We start from the raw sequence: 16044 nt of genomic DNA, 5'->3' as shown, positions 1-16044 counted from the left end.
TGGCAGCGCGCGGCGCCGGGCGGCGGGTCGGGTGGGGGCCATGGCGGTGAACTACAGCGCGAAGGAGGAGGCGGACGGGCACCCCTCGGGCGGCGTCGGGGTGCCGGGCGGCGGGGCGGTGGGCGGCGGCGGCGGGGCCGTGAAGACCCGCAAGCCCGATAACACGGCGTTCAAGCAGCAGCGGCTGCCGGCCTGGCAGCCCATCCTGACGGCGGGCACGGTGCTGCCGGCCTTCTTCATCATCGGCCTCATCTTCATCCCTATCGGCATCGGCATCTTCGTCACCTCCAACAACATCCGCGAGTACGAGGTGCGCGGCGGGGGGGAGCGACGCAGGCTCCTCCCGCCGGCGGGGCGGGGGACGGCGGCGGCCGGTGGGAGCCTGGGCCTGGCCGTCTGCCCGGGCCGGGCGGTCGGGGGGCCGCTGGCGGGGGGCCGGGCCGGGCGAGCGGTGTTAGGGATCGGCTGCCCGTAGGCGGCCTGCTCGCTCCTCCTTGCGACATCTACCGCCGTCTCCTCCTGCCGGTGCTGGGCGGGAGGTAGAGGTGGGTTACCTGGTTCCTGTGGTGAGCGGACACCTCGCCCTGGCTGCGCCGGTTCAGTTTAACATTCGTGCTCTTTAACAAAGCATCTATTAATTACCCTCAAGTTGAACTTGCAGAGTATCCTCCGCGTGGATCGTAGCCCTCCTGTCGGCCTTGCCGGTGCCCCTGAGTGAGCTTCCAGGGAAGTTAATGCCAGTATTTAATCAACACAGCCCGGTGCAAGTTCTGTTCTCAGTAGTACAGAAAGTATGTGCATCACCCTTGGGATAGCTTGTGGCAACGGATTATATATCTTTAAATGTTCCAAAGTAATTGTAGTTTCAGGACAAAACTCTGTGGTGAATGTATTGCTATAATTCTTATTTACACTACTGATTTAAGGTTTTAGATGCCCTATGGGAGACCAGGGTGTCCAGAGTAAACTTGGAAAGAAAGATCGAAGAGTGTGGCTTTTTCTAATTATACTTACAAAAAACTGAGTCCTCTACATCTGATAATTAACCACACTACTGCTGTGAAAAATTGCTGAGCATTAACTGAAAACTAAAATGTATGTCACAGGTCCATTTGATAACAGAATCACTTTGTGTTGGAAGGAAACAAGCCAAAAGACTTAGGGACAACCTTGAAAAGCAAATTGACGGCTATGATTAGTTTCAATGAACTAATGTGACCAAGACTGATTGTAGGAAAAAAAAGTGTAGTTGTTTGTTGGATTGCTACATTGGAGAATATGAATTTTTGTGCATCAAATCATTCTAGTTACCTGAGTAAGCTGTCACTTTCAAATAAATAGCGTTCAAGACAGTGGCTTGGCTAGTGGTAGCAATGTGGCAGTGAAGCCCAATTAACTAAAGAAGTCCTGAGGCAGACAGTGAATGGTATTATATTTTCATGTTTCTGCTAAAATGCAAAAAATATAATAGTAAAACAAATTTAAGGTTCACTTTCCTTTTATGTTGAGAACTAAAATTCCAGTCAAGGAGAAAAGCAGAAGTGAAAAAAAACCAAAGCTGAAGTGTATTTACAGTGTCCAAATGTTATATGTAAGCATATTTTTGAAAAGCAATTGCTTCTTGTGTAAAGGTTTGAGGGTATGCAGAACATCTGAAAATTGACACAAGAGCTTCAGAGAACGTTGCTAAGTTGTCTTGGGCATGTAGACTTTTAAATTGTCATGTTATAGTCATATTTAAGGTAAATACAATCACATGTTTTCAGTAGAACACTCAATGGAGAGAAGTAAAAAAATATCCTTGCTAATTCTGATACTTTTGACAATTGCATTTAAAATAGCCATTTCTATAGTAAAGCAATACAAAGTCTTAGATCATAATGATTGTAAGGTAAATATAATTGGATAAATATGTCTCCCTTTTTTTCATTATGATTGGATCTACGTTGATCTATAGGGACAGGAAATGCATCAGAGTTTCTTGAGTCCAAAAATGTAAGCAATTCCTTGTGCCTATATTGCTGCTGTATGCATACACAGAATTTTTGTATACTATTGTTGCTTAGCAGCTCAGTCATGTACTCCTGGAACATAAGTTCCAGTAGGAGCCAAAAACTGGATGTTCCCACCTAACGTGCAGCACGAAAATCCATAGGTGAGCTGGCAGCCTGACTGATGCTCCCCTATGCAATCAGATTGCATATATAAAGCAGTAGTAGCCATTTATATTTGGAAACTGGTTGGCAGGTGCTGGCCTTCCACCCTTTCTAATTTCAAGATATTCAAGATCAGAAAGGGTTTCGTTCGTTCGTTTGTTTGTTTGTTTCATTGTGTGGGTTCAGGCTTGGTATCATCCACCTCACATGAAGCTCTCCCAAGTCACGTCGTTAGGCTTTTGTGAGGACAGGAGGGACAGAGTTCTTGACTTCTGGGAGTATGATCAGGAGTTGGGGTATGCATGTAAGAATGGGGAATCTTGGGTTTTGTTCTCTGATCCTCATGCGTGTTTTATCAAGTGTTATAATGCAGAAATTCTGCGAGTGAGATTATCATTCTAAAGGCAGCTGAATTCTGGGGAAAAAAAAAGTTTAAATCAAAGAAGGCTTTACAGTTGCAGCAACAAAACAGAGATGAAACATTTTGCAGACCGGCGTTTGGGCTCTGAACACCAGTGAGGGATGCAGTTTAAGACACTGCTATCGCCCATATGCTTAGCTGAGATATGTCCCTGCTTAGTATGCTGGCTTTTGTTAGTAACCTCCAAATGTTACTCACAAATATCTGTAAATTTAGCTCTGGGAGACAAGGCATCTAGAAGCTAGGTGCAGTGACTAAGCTCTTTTAAAAATGTAATCGGGGGAGGAAGCAGAGGTAGTTATTTACACCCACCTCCTACACAATAGCATACTTGTTAAGTGTGTGTGTGTGCATATATATAGCTGCCTGTAAACTTAGTGTATTGGAATTGAATAGGATGTATAATTTATGCCCCTGAAACACATATTTATGTACAGTTCAGATCACCCCTTCCTGGAACTAGATATTGCAGCCATTAGTATCCCTGTGAACTGTGCTGTTCTCATACAGGTGCAAGGACTGAGCAGGAAAATTTAGCTTTTCCATTGATTTCCTTTATAAGCTCTCTTGAATTCAAATGTGGAAGATCTCCAACAGCTTAAGTGTACTAGAATTATAGGTTTTTTGTGTTTGTTGTTCTCTAGCATTTTCTCACTGTTTCAAAGGGTATAAACAGCAATTTATCTTGGGTTTATCACGAAAATAGTTCATGAGAATTAGCTGTGTAAATGTGTCTTTTTGCCCTGTTATTAAAGGGTGAGAGTATTCTGTATTTCCCTTTTTTTTTTTTTTTTTTTTTTTTTAGAATGGGTAAGAAGCATTGACAGGTCATATTAAAATGTGATAAAAATTGCGGAATATCCAGAACATTAATTGTGTGAGAAAGAGATCTTTGTGCTGTGACTACTGCTGTGAAGTGCATAATTGTAGTTAAAAAGCCAAATAGACTTTAAGGCATTGCTGGGAATGAAGAACTGAAAGAAAGTAGATTGCTGTTGCATACGACTTCAGTGTTGTGTGCAGTTCCAGTAGTCCTATCTCAAAAATAATACAAAACTTAATAAAATCCTCAGAGAGGACCATGGGATGCCTTTTATACAAGAAGTGGCCAAGCACAGTAGGATAAATATGTGACAGCATATGAAGTCTACAAAGTCAGAAATATGTATATGCAATAGTTATGTGATTTCTACACTGCAAAAATGTAAATCAGCTGAGAAGGACATCAACATCCTGAAAAGCCATTGGTGGTGGATAACTTGGATATACCCAGTGCCTTTAGATCAGGGGCTGTTGGGAAGGGCTCGCTCTGTGTGGGTTTGTCATACTCAGCTGCTGGCTGATCGCTGGGGACAGAACGCTGGGTCATGCGGGTTCCTGCTGTGGACCCCAAAGTCAGTCCGTCAGGTCTCAAAGTCCTGGTTTCGTTATTTTGTCAAGAGATGAAGACAGATACCTCTGTCCCATTAGTTAAGCGATCTGTTGAATGTAACCTATAAATGTGGATGCAGAAAAAACCAATTGTGTTGGTAGTTACTGCACAGGAAAGCTCTTGGGTAGCATTGAAACTGATAGCAGTGGTCAAAAGCACGGTTCTGTTTCAATATACATCAATTTCATGCTCCACAGAATTTAGTCAATTATATTTTTAAATGTGAAGTCTTTGGATCTTCTGCAACCTTAGAGTATTTGAGTTTTGTTCTTGATCTAAAACTTCTCCACACACTGAAGAACTAGCTCAGGATATGGAGGTTTAAGTTCTTTCTAAAGGAAATGCTTGTTTAAGATTACTTTAGCAGGCAAAAAACCCCCACCAAGTTAGCCCTAACAAATGAGATGCATTGTTTGTTGAGAGCAGTGGTGGTCTGTGTCTGCTGTAGCAAAACAAAGCTGTTCAGGACTGTGCAGCAGTGCTATTTCTAGATCAGCATAAACTCAGTATCTTGTTCAGCAAGGGAAGCAAAGATTACGTGATCCTCTCTCTCTCTGCCAGCTAATAGCTTCTGAAGCTGACTTGTTTCAGCTAGGCTTGTTAGGGTGTAGGTCTCATCTGTCAGAAATCTGGCAGCAGAGCAGATATTAATAAAAGTGCTGAAGAAAGGGCTGCTTAATAGTGTTAAGCTTAATAATATCAAAGAAATCACAGGAAGAGAAACCTTGAAGAAGATCCAGAGGAAAACAGGCTTCAGTTGTTCCCTGAACCTTAAAACTGCATGTTTCTTTTAGCTAACCTTAATACAGATATTAGGACAGATCATAAATCATTCTAACTCTTGATAATGCGTTTCACTACAAGCATAAATCAGGGCAAACCATTTGCGGCAGTCTTTCATAAAACTACATAGGCATTGTAGTTCAAATGATACTGCTGTTCAACAGTTTGTTGCCATAGCTTGGTATACGTTGCACCATTCTGAGTATAAATTCTAAATAGGAAGTTCATAGTAAGTGTAGAAATACATCGTTTACAGGCAGATGGAAGCTTTCTCCTGGTGCACTTGGAGCTAGCCTGCTGAGCCCAAGTTAATTATTATTTCCTGCCATTCACATGCTGGAGCTATACATGAGGGAGAGCTAATGTGGTCACGCAACTCTTCAGTTGGTTTGGGCCATAGGGTGAGCTCATGGCTGCTCAGGGTATGTTATGCCTGGTAGCCTGTATGTACAGATTTCAAATTCTTTTTTCTTTTTTCTTTTTTCTTTTTTTTTTTTTAACAGATAATATTGTATAAGCCAGACTAACACTGATCATCTTTCTTGTCCACTTACTGGTATTTTACTATTCCTGGCAAAACAGTATTAGTGTCTTCATCTTCCCTATTTTAGGAGAGTTCTTGGGCATTAAGTGATTTTTTTTTTTTTTAAGTTTTTAAAATCTGACTAATTAGAAGGCTAAAAATGGGCAGCAGAGCGAGTTTTCTTTTGCAAAACTCTTTTATCTAGGTAAACTTTTAAAAATTTAACCTCTCTGAAAAATGTGTAAAAGCTGAACTCTGCTTGTTATATTGTGTGTGTATGTTTGGAAACATCATGCTGTCTCGACTATCTGCTGTTTGTATTTTGGTGTGGTGGTGTTTGGTTTGTTTTGTTTTTTTTTTTTTATTTTTTTACCCCAGCAGTAATGGCCCATCTTGTGTTAAATTTGTTTGAGGCTGAAATTGAGCATGTAGACAGAGTTACAAAATGATTTACGTTGGGAGGGACCTCTTGAGATCATCAAATAGGTCTGAATGGGCTTTTGGAGTTGAGGTGTAATAAGATTGCAAAATAAATGCCACATCAACTCTCTGGCTTATTAATCAATTTTCTTTACTCTCCCATTGTAAATTAATGACTTTTTTTCTGTTATAGATTGACTATACAGGAACAGAGCCTTCTAGTCCCTGCAACAAATGTTTAAATGTGTCTTGGGACAGCACGCCACCTTGTACTTGCACCATCAATTTCACACTGGAACATTCGTTTGAGGTATGCTACCCTGTATGCAAAGTGAAATTAGAACACTTTATTTCATAATCGATAGGACAGCTGTATCACTTAATTTTTTTTTTCTTTTAAAGGATTATTTCTAGTTTTCCTATGAACTCGGATCTCATTTTTGCCTTTTTAGTAGCGGGGATGAGGTGGTTTTTAATGCCTCTCTTTATCTGAAAATGTACAACATTAAATGGAATGCTTGTGTTTTACATGTTTAGATTTACCGTATGTGTCATATAGCTGGCAAGTAGATCAGCTATTCTTGCATGATTTAAAAAAAACCACCTCAGTTCAACAAGAATTGGAAATAGCAGATGAGTGCTTTCTCACAAATTGGAGGCAAATAATGAGGCTTATGTGTTTAACATCGGAAAAGATGGGTGTTGGAATTAGTGCTGGTGAATATCATTCTGATATGTTTATGGCATGTTGATACTGTTTGACTTCAAGATGCCAGCTTATGTTAGGATAGTACTCTGTACTCAGTGTGAAGATAGGATTGAGGCTCCTGCTTTATGAATGTTGCTGTAAAGTAAACACAGAGTTTAAGAGGTTGAAATTTAAGCTTTGTGACAATTAGTGTGTTCATATGTTTTATTGATCTGTTCTTTGTGTGAATGAAAAACCCTCTTGCCCCATCTTGCTTCTTGTAGAGCAATGTATTCATGTATTATGGACTTTCCAACTTCTATCAAAACCATCGTCGTTATGTGAAATCTCGAGATGACAGCCAGCTAAATGGAGATAACAGTTCACTACATGTAGGTATTCATGCTTGGATATTAATAAGCAACTAACTACTGACTATTGCATACATCACCACATAGCAGAGTATTTAGTTTAATAATAATGAGGTACGAGAATTTTTGCATAACAGAAAACAACCATAAGGAATTCATGTTTTGTTTACAGAAAGTAACTGTGTAAAATACTCTAAAATTCCATGTCAATCATTTCATTAAGTGGACAGCAATGCAGTACTTTGATCACTTCTCAAATTTGAATAGTTTTAATCTGTCTTGTTATTTTCAGTCAGCACTATCTATCTGTATCTATTCTGTCTGAAGTTTTTGTTTTCAGTATAAAATAATATTCGGTTACCCAGCACTTGATTTGGATATTGCAGCTAAATGCATCTGTTTTTGTAGACTCTGGTTCAATATTGAACATCAGCGATATTGGAAAATATCAGTACCGTGTATTGTGTTCAAGCCACTGTGTAATGTTTAGTGCCAGACCTCTCCTCTTGATAATTTTTGAGGAGTGGAAATACAGTTGGATTCTTGCTCCAGCAAGAATGATTCTCCTTTTTTACCTGTAAACTTTAAAAAAGAGGAGAGTTTCAGGAGGCTACATCTGATGACTGACATGGGGTTTAGGGGGGCCTTTTTCTGCTTGCATTTTTGGCATGCTGTTGGAGTCCTTGCAACCTTTTGCATCTTGTGTTACATTTGGTATCTTATTATAGTCTTATTTTCTATAACACTGATGCATACTTTAAAAAAACCCTTTAATAAAAGAATACTTGGGTACTTCATGTTGGAAAACTGTTTCTATTAAAAGATAAAAGAGAAAAAGTTCTAATAGCTTTCAAGAAAAGCCTTATTTTTAGTATGACCATGATGGGATTCTGGCTTTATTCATGTTTTATTTAGATTTTATTCCTGCTTGTAAAAGAAAAATCAATCATGCTAACTAATATTGAATGCTGAAGTGTTTGTAAATAACCTCATTTGTGAAAAGATTTTGTGGTACATTTAACATGTGCATGTTATTGAGGTATTGTAGTAAAATACAGGTTAGTTGAATAAACTAGCACAGACTCATCTGCCTTTTTCCTTTCTAACTATCAGAATCCAAGTAAGGAATGTGAGCCTTACCGCACAAATGAGGACAAACCCATTGCTCCTTGTGGAGCTATTGCCAACAGTATGTTTAATGGTATGGTAACACAATTTTAAGTTATTACTTAGGTGTTTTTGTGATCTAGTGTATATTTTGTGTTGTGTTGCAAATCGTTCTGAGTAAAGACATCATGGGCTTTTTTGTTTTGAATTAACACATTTTCATTGTTCAGCATAAAATAAATACCGTGTTGTACTGCTGTTGCTTTTTTCAAAATTGCTATCAGAATTCATTTAATCCGATAGTGAAAAAAGGATGAAATACCTGTTGTGAGAAGCTGTTACTGCTGTGGAGTAGACATATAGATATCATGTATGGATAATACATTACAATCTAATATACATTGATTCTTACGGAACAGCTTGTGATTGTGACAGGCAGGTAATAAATGCCTTGTCCAGCTTTTATGTTTTGTTTCTCCTGGAGGTAATTGTTTCACTGCCTGCCAGGGTCATCTGTATAATGAAAGTTTCTTCAGCTGGTTTTCTAATTTGATTTTCTCCTTAGATACATTGGAATTATACCGCATTGATAATGACACAAGGACTCCTATTACTTTGATTAAAAAAGGCATTGCGTGGTGGACAGATAAAAATGTGAAGTTCAGGAATCCTACAGGAGATGGAAATAACTTAACTGCGCTTTTCCAAGGTAAAAAAAAGATGTGAAACTTTTAAGAAGAACCAAACACTTCAAACACATTTTGATTCCAGTGAGTTTTACCTCACTGACAACGTTTTAGTGAACATGCTAATGAAAAATATAGTGGTTTTCTGAAGAAATCCAAGCTAAGGACTACTCTGCTATCTAGAAAGGTTATCTTTAAAAAATGAAAGCTGCAAATTTCCTGTGAAAGTGTTTGGTTTTTAACTTTACTGTAATCATTAATATTTCTTTTTCTTTTTTTTTAATATCTGGTATTTTTGTCTCCACTTTGAATACTGAGAAAAGTGTAATATGTGCACTGCTGTTGTGGTTTAACCCCGGCTGGCAACTAAGCACCACACAGCCACTCACTAACAACCTGTCGCCCTCAGTGAGATGGAGCAGAGAGAATTGGAAGGGTAAAAGTGAGAAAACTTGCAGGTTGAGATAAAGACGGTTTAATTATTAAAAAAAATTGTAAGGAAAAAAAAACCTCACCAACAAAGAGAGAGGAAAATAAAACCCAAGAAAAATCAAGTGATGCAAAAGAAAACAACTGCTCAGCACCATGCCCAGCCAGTCCCCGAGCAACGGCAGCCCTCACCAACCTCCACCCATCCAGTTTTATTGCTGAGCATGACGTCATACGGTATGGAATATCCCTTTGGGCAGCTGGGGTCAGCTGTCCCAGCTGTGCACCCCCAGCCTACTTGCTGGAGGGGCAGTCTGAGGAGCAGAAAAGACCTTGAGGCTGTGTAAGCACTGTTCAACAATAAATAAAACATCAGTGTGTTATCAACATTGTTTTCATCACAAATCCAAAACATAGCAGGATACAAGCTACTATGAAGAAATTTAACTCTATCCCAGCCAAAACCAGTACAACTGCTATAATGCTTGGATTTAGCTTGAAAAGAAATCCCGCAATTGTTTAATCAAACTCTTCATATGGAGTTTTCATTTAAATGTTTCCACTGGTAGATTGTGCAAAGTTTTCTAAAAACGCGATTCTCTTTTGTGATTATAAGTGACTGATTTCTCTCGTTACATTAAATACAGTTTGGTAAATCAAAGTTTTCTTTGGCTACTAGTGTCTGAAAATAATTTTCCTTGGGGCTCTAAGGTGTGTGTGTATGTGCTTATGCAAGGTGTATAATAATTTCAAGTTTAACCTGATGTGGGTTTCTTGCTTAATCACAGCCAAATTACATGTTACCAATGTGATGCTGCCCTTGGAAAAGCAGATACCTTACCCTAATACAGTGTAGAATTGTATTTCCAATAAAATTAGCAAAAGCATTAGTATGGCATCAACTAAAATATTGTACATAATTTTATTTGCTTGTGGTCCAGGAAGTGGTAGTCAAACTCGTAACAAGTGAGCAGGGAGCTACCGTCATAATGGAGAACTATCTCACTAAGGTAGAGTAATGTTTTTGAGACAAGACTTCCTAGATATATAAATGTGTAGGGGCGGCAAATTGTTTAAACAAATGGACCGTGCTGTCATGAGAATAAATGAATATGCACTACTATTAAAGCTGCAAAATAAAAAGTTCTTAAACAGCCCAATGTCTTGCAATAGTAGTGAGCCAACCTGTCTGTTCATACTATTTAGGAGTTAGTACGTTTTTTTGTCATATTAGAATGAATTTTGATGAGCCAGTGTGTTACTTAGTCCTGTATTTGAAATACTTTATTGTTATTATTTTTGTTTAATCCTAGGCACAACAAAACCTATAAACTGGCCCAAGCCAGTGTATATGCTGGACTCGGAGCCTGACAACAATGGCTTTATCAATGAAGACTTCATTGTGTGGATGCGTACTGCTGCTCTGCCAACATTTCGCAAGCTGTATCGTCTCATTGAAAGGAAGAATAACTTACAGCCTACCTTACAGGCTGGAAAATATTCTTTGGATATCGCATACAGTATCCTTTGAAAAACCTTTGAAAGCAGCTAAGGACCTTAGCTGGATTACATGGCCATATATTTGTACAAGTTCAAATTGAACTAGCCTTTTTTCTTACCATCTCTAAAAAAAGATGATATTGAGCTGTGATTGAAAACTGGTAGTGAGAATTGGGTAGAATAATTACCATCTTGTACTTTTGTGTAAGTTTTTATAGAATTAATTTGTGTGTGGCCTGTTAGAACATGAAATCCAGTCCCGTTTTTAAGGTTCATAAATGAAATGACTAGGTTATACTTACACTCTTTAACGTAAGTGCAGTTTTACATAACATTCTTAAGCTATTTTGTAGTTCATAGTTCATATAAAACTGGATTCATATACAACTATTTTTTTTAACCAGGATGAAAACATTCAGTTCAGTTTTTAAAAAAAAAAAAAAAAAAGAGAGAGAGAAATAAACTCTTTAAGAGGAGGCCTTTGTGAGGAGATAATGGGGATGTTAATCCTAGGGAAGATTTCAGTGTAGAATTTACCCAGTAGGCAAATTTTAGAGGATACTAGAGTCTTCTCTGAACGCTTAACTTGAATTCTCACAGGTGTATGGTCAGTCTCATTCACTTTTTTCTCACACATCTTGTTCATGTTTATGGGTACTGACAGTCCCCAATAGCTGCCTCATGTGGGATAGAGGCTGAAGTCTATGGATGGGAGCATTTCCATCTGATAATTTTTGGGCAGACTGCCTGCATTTTGGCTGACAGGAAGATACTTAAGCGTAGTTCAGGTGATGCTTAGCCTTCAGGTGAGCTGATAAGCCTTCTTGAAATCTGTTAAATGGCCTAAGTAACAGTTAGCCAGGTTCTAGTTTCCGCAAAATACTAAATACAGGTACATTTTATTTACCCTTAGGTTGATAATGTGGCCAATTTGCAGCGTGCATTTTTACTCATCAGCATATGCACTACTAATTCTTTGATGCCTTCCTGTGCTTTCCTATGGACTCGTAATTACTGCTTTGACACTGAAGGGTATTGAATATCTGGGAGAGACATTTCTCATGGGTGCAGGAATTAACATTCATGTGGGAGTTCAGGGCCTGCTTTAGGTCCTTCTGTGGCTCCATGTATTGCTGTCAGATTATTCTCTACTTGTAGACTTGCTCCGGAGCAGCGTGCTCTGCTGTGCAATTACTCAAATCTGTGTGTAAAATTAAATGAGTAGCTTCATAGTGGGAGGGAAATCAGATTGCTTGGGTGCTGTAAAGAAATTGAGAGAAGCATAGGAAAAAGAAAAGAATCAGAGGTAGTTAGTAGCCTAGAAATTTGAGAACGGTAACTTCAGGGTGTAATGACAATATGTAATCAAGGACAGACTGACTTTGGAGGTCCGAAAAATGCCAGAGCCTACAAATCAGGTGGGGAGGTCTGTCATTCCATTTTGGACATACTAAAGACTAGGTAGAAGTGCAGGAGACTAGAGGAGGAGGGTTGTCATAGTTACCAAATTCTTGAAATTCGAAAGCACTTAATGATAATTTTAAAATAACTACTGCAGTATTTTCCTTTGCTGCAAAACTGTGGGGAGTGCATATAAAACTGAATGAACATAAAGTCACTAAGAAAAATTTTGTACTAGAATATATTGAAGAATTAAAATTTAGACTTCCCTCATTTTATTGAAGCTGCTTTCAAAAACCCACAAAATCGTGCATTTACTCTTCCCTTAAAAAGGGGTTAACATCTCCTTACGTGGCTACTTGCACTTCCAGTATTCAAAGGCAGCAGTTTGTATTTGGAACCTGAGTGAAATGGTCCAAAATTTTAATGTGCCTGACCACATAGAGCTAGATTTGGCAGTGTGCTTCTTGTTTTCCTATATGTTTTTCAGATTACCCTGTACACAGTTTTGATGGACGAAAAAGAATGATCCTAAGCACCATCTCGTGGATGGGAGGCAAAAATCCCTTTCTGGGAATTGCTTACATCACTGTTGGGTCCATATGCTTCTTCTTAGGAGTGGTATTGCTGATCATCCATCACAAATATGGAAATCGAAACACCAGTGCAGACATTCCTAATTAATCTTTCATTCTGAAAACAAATGTACTGCATGTGCATCAAGGCCAGTCCAGAATGAGCCCAGTTTTTGAAAGATAAATCTCTGCTTCTGTCACTTCTGAGACTGGGTACATAATTTTTATCTAAAGCTCCCCTTTCCCATACTGTGGATTAACTCTTGAAAATGACGGGTATACAATTAGCTATATTGATTGTATCTCTGCCTATGTCAGAAACAGTTTTTCTGATATTTGCCTCTAACTGGGCAGGCCACACGATGCATATAGCCCCTGTTCCCTTGATGCATCTGCTGCTTGTTCATGTGCTGTGTAATGTCAGTATGATTCAGTACATATAGACTGTGTGGAGAAAGACTGTTATAAGATACTGTAAATTGTTAACTTTCTGGAATTCAGGTGTCAGTGCTGTTGAAAGGAAAAGTCAAGTCTTAAATGTTTTTTCAATTTAATGTCTTGTGTGCATGGGCTCTTATATTTCTTGCTGAGATTTTAATATATTTATCTAAGTTGTTAAATATTTTTCCTGTGTCCTACCCACCTCTTTATGTTAAATCCTTTAAGTGCTGTGTAAATTTCAGCACTCTGGATTCTTTGTATATTTACAATGTATGTGCCTGGCCAGTAAACTAGCATCCTATGAAGATATCAGAAAACCTATTTGTTAATTACCTGTGTGACTCCCTTTTAAAGTTTCTTCTAAATTGAGAAATATTTGTTGCTTTTTTCTAATTTTCTCTGCTTTAAGTCATATCGAATACTAGTTTACCTATTGTGCTTGCTGGTTTTGCTTTTTATGAGCAGCTCCAAGCATTAATCCTAAAATGTTTTTTCCGTTCACAAATTTGGGTGAATTCCTTTTACTGGAGGAGTTTCCTAATTTTCTTGAGGCATGTGTATTCTGAGCAGGCTTTGTTGTAGAGGAGTTGTCATATACTTTTTCCCTATTTGGAGTAAACACCACATTAGGTTTTTGCGGTGTTAAGATAGTAAACTATAGAAATTCAAAAGTTGAGATGGCAGTAACCTCTTTTCATTGAAATGCAGGTTGAGCTTGCTGTGAAACCTAATTTAAATATTGCAGTTAGAAGGAATGTGCGGGTTACTGTCCTAAATCAAATTACAGAAGGGTTCACTTTTAGGTTAATTCAAAGTTAACTGTAACCTGTAAAATACTACTTTTTGGTGACTTTTTTTTAGATGATGCACAGAAATTGTAATGTATATGGTGGAGATCACTTTATATGCAATTAGCTTGATAAAGTATTGAGTATATTAAAAAAGACCTAATAAATTCTGCAAACCATTTAGTAAGAGACTTCATTTTGTTCTTGAACATGCATTTATTTTCATCTGGATGAAAAGACGTATTCTCATTAAGTGTGAATGCAGTTTCAGTGAGTTGTATTTCTGGCATTGCGTATTTGTTACAAAAAGTTGTTTATTCATGGTCCAATAGCTTAATCTATAGCCAGCTTTAAACAACGCTATTAATTTATCACGTAAACACACGACCGTTTTTACTGAATTACTTGTGTAATCTTTTTAAGCTAGCAGTTTAACTGTGTAAGTCTCTATAAACTGTGGAATGAGGCATCGTTTCCAGTGTGCTAGCTTTCTGTAACTCCTTATAATAATTTGTTTGCATAGTACAGTGTGGCAGCACAGGACTTTAAATAGTCAAAAGATGTTAAGATTTTATTTACAGTGTTGTATCTAAATTGCTGGAATTATAAAATAAGGGTGTATACCTTTGTATATTGCAAGGCACAAAACTCACACAAACTGTTAAACTGGCTTTCCTCTGTAGAGTAGTTGCTAGTCTAAAATGCCGTGAGTAAGGGGACGTCTCCCAATTACTGGTTATTAAAATATTTTGATTTTTAAACTTTGTGTTTGTCACTTGAAATGCAAATATATTCTGCTTCATTCATAATCCCTATCTTTTTCCAAGTAGGAAATGTTGTTTCTTGGGCTATGTTCGAAATTAAAAACAAAGTATTTTTCTATCTTTACCTTAAAAAATTTTTCAATGCCTTACCTTTTTTCTACTGACTATAGCTGTCAGTGCTTCTTTGATCTTCTCAATGAAGTGCACCAGGATAAGAATTGCTGTCTGTTTGGTTTCTGTTACAATTACACTTTTTCTCTGAGAGCCTGTAGCAGTAAATACTTGTCAGGCAGTATGCCTGACAGACAGTGTGCCTGAGGAGCTTAAAATGCTTATAACAGCTTAAAGTATTGGGTCAAATTTGTAAACTCTTCCTTCACTCATGCTCGTTTGTCTTGATGTCATGTTGATAACTATGGAGATCCTTGGATTTTGTATTTCGTACAAGTTGCCCGTATGTCGCGTGTTCAAAGATGAAACCACGGCATCCCTGTCTGACACTTCTCAGAACAGTGTCACTGTCCTTCTGTTCAGTGTCATGTGTTGAATTTGGATTTGGCCACCTGTGACCTGGTTCTTGAGTGGCATCCTTCAGAGGTATTCTGAACCAGGGTTCAGAAATACAATGAGCAATGCCTCTGCTTTCCGAGTGCCAGTTTGGCACTTTCCAAGTCTTTCCTGATTGAGGCAGTGCCCAAAGTGTGTGAGATTGTAAGTTTTCTGAAGGCTGCTGCTGTTAGAAGGGTCTGCTTATGAACGAACCTTTCCTGGAGAGACTAATTTGTGAAACTAGGGTATGTCCCTGTCTTACGCAAGAGCTCTCCAAAAAAATTGTCTTGTGTGATAACCAACTTCCTTCTGGTTTCTTGTAAAAATCTACATCCCTGTAACAAAGCAGATTGTTACCTCAGGTATTTTTTTAACTGCATCAGGCTATTTGGGGAGCTGTCGATGGTGCATTGCTGAGTCAGAGGGAAGAGTTACCAGCTTATATTGTATTATAACGAATGTGAAGGATCCTTCACAGCCTTTGCTCCGAAGGTCACACTGGTACTGAAACTAGGTTCTCGGCAGCATGGTTTTCCTTTAATTACGAATGTTAAACCTTGAAGAATGCAAACCTTGTCTTTTTTTATAGAAATCTCTGTGGGAGGAAATGCCTTGACAATCTAGGGTCGAGTAACATCTGCAAGCGTATATTATCTGCTTGAATCCATCAAATAGAGCAACGAATGTGGCTGGGTTGGATTCACAGGAAGCGTTATTGACTGCATCTTTCTCTCAGATGCCCTGCTTGCAGTGGGAAAATAAGGGTTACAATGTCTATAGACAGACAGATGTCAAAAACTGAGTTGAAGTGGGTGTCTGGTAGAAAAATGTGACTAACTCTAAAGCAGAATGTACCTACAGTTACTTTTAAAAAAAAAAAAAGTTACTGATTGGAATGCAACCACTGAAGACAAAGAACAAGGAGTAGCCATAGAGTAATCTGGAAGCACCGCAAATGATTCTGATCTTCAAAGTTGCTATGACGAGAATATGGTTTCTGATCTTGCCTG

The 16044-nt window shown here is 38.5% G+C and overlaps 1 protein-coding gene across 1 annotated transcript; it reads left to right on the top strand.

Moving 5' to 3' along the window:
- Positions 1–15: 15 nt before the first annotated feature.
- On the top strand, positions 16–14482 carry TMEM30A (transmembrane protein 30A). The gene is made up of 7 exons (XM_075145330.1): positions 16–310; positions 5929–6045; positions 6708–6815; positions 7908–7995; positions 8467–8610; positions 10330–10536; positions 12408–14482. Exons 1-7 carry the CDS (start codon positions 41–43, stop codon positions 12599–12601), a joined length of 1128 nt encoding a protein of 375 aa, XP_075001431.1. The 5' UTR covers positions 16–40; the 3' UTR covers positions 12602–14482.
- Positions 14483–16044: the final 1562 nt, after the last annotated feature.

The sequence above is a fragment of the Calonectris borealis genome, chromosome 3 (genome assembly GCF_964195595.1).
Source record: "Calonectris borealis chromosome 3, bCalBor7.hap1.2, whole genome shotgun sequence".
NCBI lineage: Eukaryota > Metazoa > Chordata > Aves > Procellariiformes > Procellariidae > Calonectris > Calonectris borealis.
Note: the sequence above shows the minus strand (reverse complement) of the source record. Positions and strands in the feature narration are given on the sequence as shown.

What these genes read in the sequence shown, in the direction of transcription:
- TMEM30A (XM_075145330.1), top strand. Translation starts at nt 41, where the DNA reads ATGGCGGTGAACTACAGCGCGAAGGAGGAGGCGGACGGGCACCCCTCG. An exon ending in ACAACATCCGCGAGTACGAG is followed by an intron (nt 311 to 5,928) that starts GTGCGCGGCGGG and finishes TTTCTGTTATAG; the next exon opens with ATTGACTATACAGGAACAGA. An exon ending in TGCCAACAGTATGTTTAATG is followed by an intron (nt 7,996 to 8,466) that starts GTATGGTAACAC and finishes TTTTCTCCTTAG; the next exon opens with ATACATTGGAATTATACCGC.